Source organism: Salvelinus namaycush, chromosome 7, assembly GCF_016432855.1.
Source record: "Salvelinus namaycush isolate Seneca chromosome 7, SaNama_1.0, whole genome shotgun sequence".
NCBI classification, from domain to species: Eukaryota; Metazoa; Chordata; class Actinopteri; order Salmoniformes; family Salmonidae; genus Salvelinus; species Salvelinus namaycush.
Genome location: NC_052313.1, coordinates 10,746,645 through 10,754,144, shown reverse-complemented (window position 1 = coordinate 10,754,144; position 7,500 = coordinate 10,746,645). Strand labels below are relative to the sequence as shown.

Below are 7,500 nucleotides of genomic sequence, written 5' to 3'. Positions count from 1 at the left end.
TCTCTCTCTCTCTCTCTCTCTCTCTCGCTGTGTCTCTCTCAGGGTTACCCTCAGTATTTCTGGTGATCTGGATCTTCTGTAGGATGTATCTGGAAGACACCGAGTGAGTCTGCTCTGACATCATCAACAGTCGACTGAACATCTCCCCATCTCAATAGCTCATCAACATGCGACTAATCAATGTGTGTGTGTGTGTGTGTGTGTGTGTGTGTGTGGGGGTGTGTGTAGCTGCTGGGAGAGGAATGACATTCCTACCCCTAGGAGGGTGATCAACTGGCCCATAATGGCGTCTGTGATAGTGAGTATCAGTAGAGCAGTAATGGCATCCCAGTATCAGCAAGCCCTTTGAGTCACTGAACAAACTAGCAGAAACAGGGTTGGGCTGCTGTCTCCATTAGAGCCAAAATGGGGTCTCATGTCTAGGGCTGTTGCGGTGACCGTATTACCGCCATACCGGCGGTCACGAGTCATGAAGGTAGTCAAATTCCACATGACCGTTTAGTTACGGTAATTAGGCTTCTCCAAGCTCTGATGCTGCTGATGGTCATTAGTAACCTACCAAACTTGCTAACTGCCTGTTACTCAGCACTCTATTGTCCCTCTAACCACTCTGACATCAATGCAAATGTGATCGAAAATCTAATCAAACACTTCATGAGAGTCCATGAGCTCATGTTGCGCAACATTTCTATAGGCTATGCTTTTGCGCCAGAAAACAGAGTGATGGCCTCTACTAAAAAGCTTTCTATTGGCTAGGCCTACTATATTTATTTCTCAACGTTCCTAATATTAAGTACATTGCTTATATTTACAACAGGAGTATAGCCTACCTGGCTGGCATGAAAATAAACCACGGGTAAAAGCGTAAAAGCTGTGTATTTTTTCCCGCTGCTGATATTTCAATACAGGTGCATGATAATGGTCCATTCTAAATTAAAACTAATGTAACACATATATTATTTAGTATATGTAAAGACCAGATTAAATCAAGAATAGTCTGATGGGTGATCACTTGTGAATGATATATTATCACTTGTGAATGATGCCCAGCGTAAGAAACAATGCCTTTTTTTGCGACTTTTTCTAATCATAGTTGTACACCTCATGTAGCCTAGCCCATAGGTCTATATGTTTTAATAAGGTTAGTATCATACCTCATGTAGCCTAGCCCATAGGTCTATATGTTTCAATAAGGTTAGTATCACACCTCATGTAGCCTAGCACATAAGTCTGTATGTTTTAATAAGGTTAGTATCACACCTCATGTAGCCTAGCCCATAAGTCTATATGTTTTAATAAGGTTAGTATCACACCTCATGTAGCCTAGCCCATAGGGCTATATGTTTTAATAAGATTTTTATCACAACTAAAGTGGCCAAAAAACGTAAATAACTTCTTAAAATTAAGCACATTAATCTGCTTTACAACAGGTGTAGAGCCTAACTGGCATGCATAAGCAGCGTCTGAGTTTCAAGAATGAGGAAGAACATTTTCACCATATAAAATACACCTTTATAATAAAAGCATTACATGCATAATTGCATATGCGGTCACTTTTGATAATGGTGATATAGCCTACTACCATGTGTGCATTGCTGCGCTTATAATGTGAATAGCCTAATAGTTTATCAACATTTTAAGCTAAACTTTCTGATCTGTTGCGTAAAAACATTTTTGGGATGCTGGTGATTGTATTAATTTGTGATCTATCGCATCCCACAACTGTCCCAGACTATGTTAGGAATATTTATTTCTCGCACAGAATAGAATAGGTGGACGTTTGTACTATGGGGGATAGTAGATTGACATAGGCTAGTGCTTTTGCTGTTTGTTAGGCCTACTCATCTTGCTGGCTGACGAAAAAGTAAATGTGGATAGTTCTTCCAGTATCTTCAATGTGCGCCTCGGAAATAGATAAGGACACGCAGTTGAGTTCCGGATGTGTCTGTCTTCACTTGTAGCCTGTGAGAAAGACCCGATCACGTGATGGAGCGCACAGCACTCAGGGAGAAGGGCATAACGGCCACTGGACACAAAAGGCATGGATTGTTTTAGGGTGCATTACGGCCACACAAAGGGGATGCCGCTGTGAAATTCTAGGCATTATCAAGTGCTTGTCAAATTGTGAATGAGTGACTGATGTAGTGTGTACAGCCTGTGCAAAAAAAAACAAAGCAGAGCTCATGCCTTTCAAGAGACTTTTTTCAAATCATCATTGCAGTCGCATCATGCAGCCTTAGAATGTATTAAAAATCTAAACATAGCCCGTTTGTAAAACAACGAAAGTTACATTAACTTCTTTGGGCTGCAAGCCCGAAGCCGGGCACAATATGACAACAGCCACTTCAAGTGCAGGTCCAAGTCCAATACATCAAATGAAAGATAAACATCTTGTGAATCCAGCCAACATGTCCGATTTTTAAAATGTTTTACAGCGAAAACAGCACGTATATTTATGTTAGCTCACCACCAAATACAAAAAAGGACAGACATTTTTCACAGCACAGGTAGCATGCACAAAGCCAACCTAACTAACCAAGAACCAACCAAACTAACCAAGAAACAACTTCATCAGATGACAGTCTTATAACATGTTATTCAATAAATCTATGTTTTGTTCGAAAAATGTGCATATTTGAGCTATAAATCAGTTTTACATTGCAGCTACCATCATAGCTACCGTCAGAAATAGCACCGAAGCAGCCAGAGTAATTACAGACACCAACGTCAAATACCTAAATACTCATCATAAAACATTTCTGAAAAATACATGGTGTACAGCAAATGAAAGACAGGCATCTTGTGATTCCAGCCAATATTTCCGATTTCTTAAGTGTTTTACAGCGAAAACACAATATAGCATTATATTAGCTTACCACAATAGCCAGAAACACAAGCCATTTACCAGCAGAAAAAGTTAGCGATCGTAACAAACCAGCAAAATATATATAATTTTTGACTAACCTTGATAAGCTTCATCAGATGACAGTCCTATAACATCAGGTTATACATACACTTATGTTTTGTTCGAAAATGTGCATATTTAGAGCTGAAATCAGTGGTTATACATTGTGCTAACGTAGCATCTTTTTCCCACAACGTCCGGATATTTTTCTGACACTCACATATTCTGACCAAATAACTATTCATTAACATTACTAAAAAATACATGTTGTATAGGAAATGATAGATACACTAGTTCTTAATGCAATCGCCGTGTTAGAATTCTAAAAATAACTTCATTACGACATGCAGTTTACGTTATGGCGAGAGGGTGCCCAAAATCTGGGCGCAAACTACTAGTTCACATGTTCAACAGATATATGAAATAGCATCATAAAATGGGTCCTACTTTTGATGATCTTCCATCAGAATGTTGTACAAGGGGTCCTTTGTCCAGAACAATCGTTGTTTGGATTTAGAATGTCCTCCTCTCCAGTCAATTAGCACAGAAAGCTAGCAAAGTGGCGCGAAGCTCTCCTTCCTGAACATACGCAGACAAAGCAACACGCCTAACGTCCCGAAAAAATTCAATAATCGAATAAAACTATATTGAAAAAACATACTTTACGATGATATTGTCACATGTATCAAATAAAATCAAAGCCGGAGATATTAGTCGTCTATAACGACAGCTTTACAGAAGGCAATACCAGGTCACTTCTCGCGCGTTCCAGAAAACAGGAAATTGGGGTCACGTCATGCCAAGAGCTTTTATTCGACCTCAGATCATGTTATACACTCCATTTCTTCTCTCACTGCCTGTTGACATCAAGTGGAAGGCGTATGAAGTGCATGTATACTAATAAATATCAAGCACATTTATAGGCAGGCCCTAGAACAGAGCATCGATTTCAGATTTTCCACTTCCTGTCAGGAAGTTTGCTGCAAAATGAGTTCTGTTTTACTCACAGATATAATTCAAACGGTTTTAGAAACTAGAGAGTGTTTTCTATCCAATAGTAATAATAATATGCATATTGTACGAGCAAGAATTGAGTACGAGGCCGTTTGAAATGGGCACCTTTTATCCAGGCTACTCAATACTGCCCCTGCAGCCCAAAGAGGTTAATAACTCTAAATTAAGCATATAGGAGTACCAATTTCTTTGTTAACCGACCAACACAGAATATCCGCATGTGCACACCTCCTCAAATCGTTTGGAGAAAAGATTCTTTATATTTTTTTCAGCTTTGTTCATTTGTATTCTTCATACTATAAAATAATGCCAAGGAAGTCTAAGCAAATCTTGTCTGCTAAATGAACTAGTGTAGCCCACAGCCACTTGGCATAGCCAGATCAGGACCTAACATAAGGACAACTCAGAGTATGCTGTTCTTCTGAAATAGACTACTTTTTATTCATATCATGCTTCTAAAATAAACCATGGATTCATTGTGAAGGTGTAGGTTATATTGCATGGATTTATTAGACTTTTTAAAATGCAAATGTTTCTAAGGTCAGCATCAGTGGCTTGTGTGTGGAAGCCAGGAGATGCTAAATGTGAGGTTTTTTACCATTTTTTAACTAGGCAAGTCAGTTGAGAACAAATTCTTATTTTTCAATGACGGCCTAGGAACAGAGGGTTAACTGCCTTGTTCAGGGGCAGAACAATAGATTTCTACCATGTCAGCTCGGGGATTCGATCTTGCAACCTTTCGGTTACTAGTCCAACACTCTAACCACTAGGCTACCTGCAGCCCCGGTCAATTACAGTCAATTACCATGAGACCGACAGTTATTGCTTTACAATCATTGGCTGATGAAATTTCTTGACCACCACTGCTCTACTACTCATGTCCTACTCATTCTTATGGAGGTCTCTTGTCTCATCAGATCAACTTTGTTCTGTTCATCAGTATCATCCGTATCCTAGTCCAGAAACTACTCTGCTCTGACGTGGGCGGGAACAACCAATCACAGTACAGGTACCCCTCCAACAACCAATGATAATACAGATATTCTCTCAACAACCAATCACATTTGTTTAGATTATTCTTACACACCTGTGTGTTGCAGGTGTCTGGCTAAGTCCACCCTGCTGCTGATTCCTCTATTTGGAGTCAACTACATGGTGTTTGTCTACCTGGTGGAGACAGAGAGCGACAGGATGGCAGAATACAAGATTATCTTTGACCTGGGACTGGGGTCATTCCAGGTATACCACTACCTTAACCCCTGATCCTTAACCTTTTACCCCCCTAACCCTAACCCTAACCCTATCTAGTTTGACCTGGGACTGGGGTCATTCCAGGTATACCACTACCTTAACCCCTGATCCTTAACCTTTTACCCCCCTAACCCTAACCCTAACCCTATCTAGTTTGACCTGGGACTGGGGTCATTCCAGGTATACCACTACCTTAACCCCTGATCTTTAACCTTTTACCCCCCCTAACCCTAACCCTATCTAGTTTGACCTGGGACTGGGGTCATTCCAGGTATACCACTACCTTAACTGCTGATCTTTAACCTTTTACCCCCCCTAACCCTATCTAGTTTGACCTGGGACTGCGGTCATTCCAGGTATATACATACACTACATGACCAAAAGTATGTGGACACCTGCTCGTCGAACATCTCATTCGAAAATCATGGGCATTAACATGGAGTTGGTCACCCTTTTGCTGCTATAACAGCCTCCACTCTCCTGGGAAGGCTTTCCACTAGATGTTGGAACATTGTTGCAGGGACTTGCTTTCATTCAGCTACAAGAGCATTAGCAAGGCTGGGCACTGATGTTGGGCGATTAGGCCTCTCTCGCAGTCGGCGTTCCAATTCATCCCAAAGGTGTTCGATGGAGTTGAGATCAGGGCTCTGTGCAGGACAGACAAGTTCTTCCACACCAATCTCGACAAACCATTTCTGTATGGACCTCGCTTTGTGCATGGGTACGCCACACCCTGTTGTGTGTGAACAGGGATGAGGGATAATCCTGCTGCTTCTCCTCAGGACCATTATCCTACAGGAGAGGAACCTGTGGGGGGTAGCCTACACAGGCAGCACACACAGACACATCTGATTCCGGTGATATTCCATGGGAATCCCGTCAGCTGCTCCCGAACACTTCAGTCTCCCGCTATCTCCTCCCTCTCTCTCCTCTGTTTTTGTCTCTCCCATACTCTCCCCTGCCTCTCTGTTCCTGGCCCTACTCTCCTCTGTCTCTCTGTTTTTGTCTCTCCCCTGTCGCTGTTTTTGTCTCTCTGTTCCTGGCCCTAAACACCTCTGTCTCTCTTTTCCTGGCCCTAAACACCTCTGTCTCTCTGTTCCTGGCCCTACTCTCCTCTGTCTCTCTGTGCCCTACTTCCTCTGTCTCTCTGTCTCTGCCTCTCTCTGTCTTTTCCTGGCCCTACTCTCTCTACTGTCTCTCTGTTCCTGGCCCTACTCTCCTCTGTCTCTCTGTTCCTGGCCCTCTCCTCTGTCTCTCGTTCCTGGCCCTACTCTCCTCTGTCTCTCTGTTCCTGGCCCCTACTCTCCTCTGTCTCTCTGTTCCTGGCCCACCTCTCCTCTGTCTCTCTGTTCCTGGCCCTACTCTCCTCTGTCTCTCTGTTCCTGGCCCTACTCTCCTCTGCCTCTGTTCCGGCCCTACTCCCCTGTCTCTCTGTTCCTGGCCCTACTCTCCTCTGTCTCTCTGTTCCTGGCCCTACTCTCCTCTGTCTCTCTGTTCCTGGCCCTACTCTCCTCTGTCTCTCTGTTCCTGGCCCTACTCTCCTCTGTCTCTCTGTTCCTGGCCCTACTCTCCTCTGTCTCTCTGTTCCTGGCCCTACTCTCCTCTGTCTCTCTGTTCCTGGCCCTACTCTCCTCTGTCTCTTGTTCCTGGCCCTACTCTCCTCTGTCTCTCTGTTCCTGGCCCCTAACACCTCTGTCTCTCTGTTCCTGGCCCTACTCTCTCTGTCTCTCTGTTCCTGGCCCTACTCTCCTTTGTCTCTCTGTTCCTGGCCCTACTCTCCTCTGTCTCTCTGTTCCTGGCCCTACTCTCCTCTGTCTCTCTGTTCTGGCCCTACTCTCCTCTGTCTCTCTGTCCTGGCCCTAAACACCTGTTCTCTGTTCCTGGCCTACTCTCTCTGTCTCTTGTTCCTGGCCCTACTCTCCTCTGTCTCTCTGTTCCTGGCCCCACTTCCTCTGTCTCTCTGTTCCTGGCCTACTCTCTCCTCTGTCTCTCTGTTCCTGGCCCTACTTCCTCTGTCTCTCTGTTCCTGGCCCTACTCTCCTCTGTCTCTCTGTTCCTGCCCCTACTCTCCTCTGTCTCTCTGTTCCTGGCCCTACTCTCCTCTGTCTCTCTGTTCCTGGCCCTACTCTCCTCTGTCTCTCTGTTCCTGGCCCTACTCTCCTCTGTCTCTCTGTTCCTGGCCCTAAACACCTCTGTCTCTCTGTTCCTGGCCCTACTCTCCTCTGTCTCTCTGTTCCTGGCCCTACTCTCCTCTGTCAGAGCGATCTGGTTCCATTCTGAACCGGAATCTTGGCCAGGCAGCTGGATGAATTTCCTGATCATCACCCTCC

General features: G+C 43.9%; 1 protein-coding gene across 2 annotated transcripts in view; it reads left to right on the top strand.

The window, feature by feature from the left end:
• Window positions 1–5,546, top strand: part of LOC120050318 (vasoactive intestinal polypeptide receptor 2-like) — a 16,661-nt gene extending 11,115 nt beyond the window's left edge. The window contains exons 8-11 of one of the 2 annotated variants that reach the window (XM_038996897.1): window positions 43–103; window positions 229–298; window positions 4,837–4,928; window positions 5,020–5,546. In XM_038996897.1, coding sequence (XP_038852825.1) covers window positions 43–103; window positions 229–298; window positions 4,837–4,928; window positions 5,020–5,182 — 386 coding nt within the window. In that variant the 3' untranslated portion in view covers window positions 5,183–5,546. The remainder of the gene's footprint in view (window positions 1–42; window positions 104–228; window positions 299–4,836; window positions 4,929–5,019) is intronic. The other variant, XM_038996898.1, reaches the window with a different exon arrangement.
• Window positions 5,547–7,500: the final 1,954 nt, after the last annotated feature.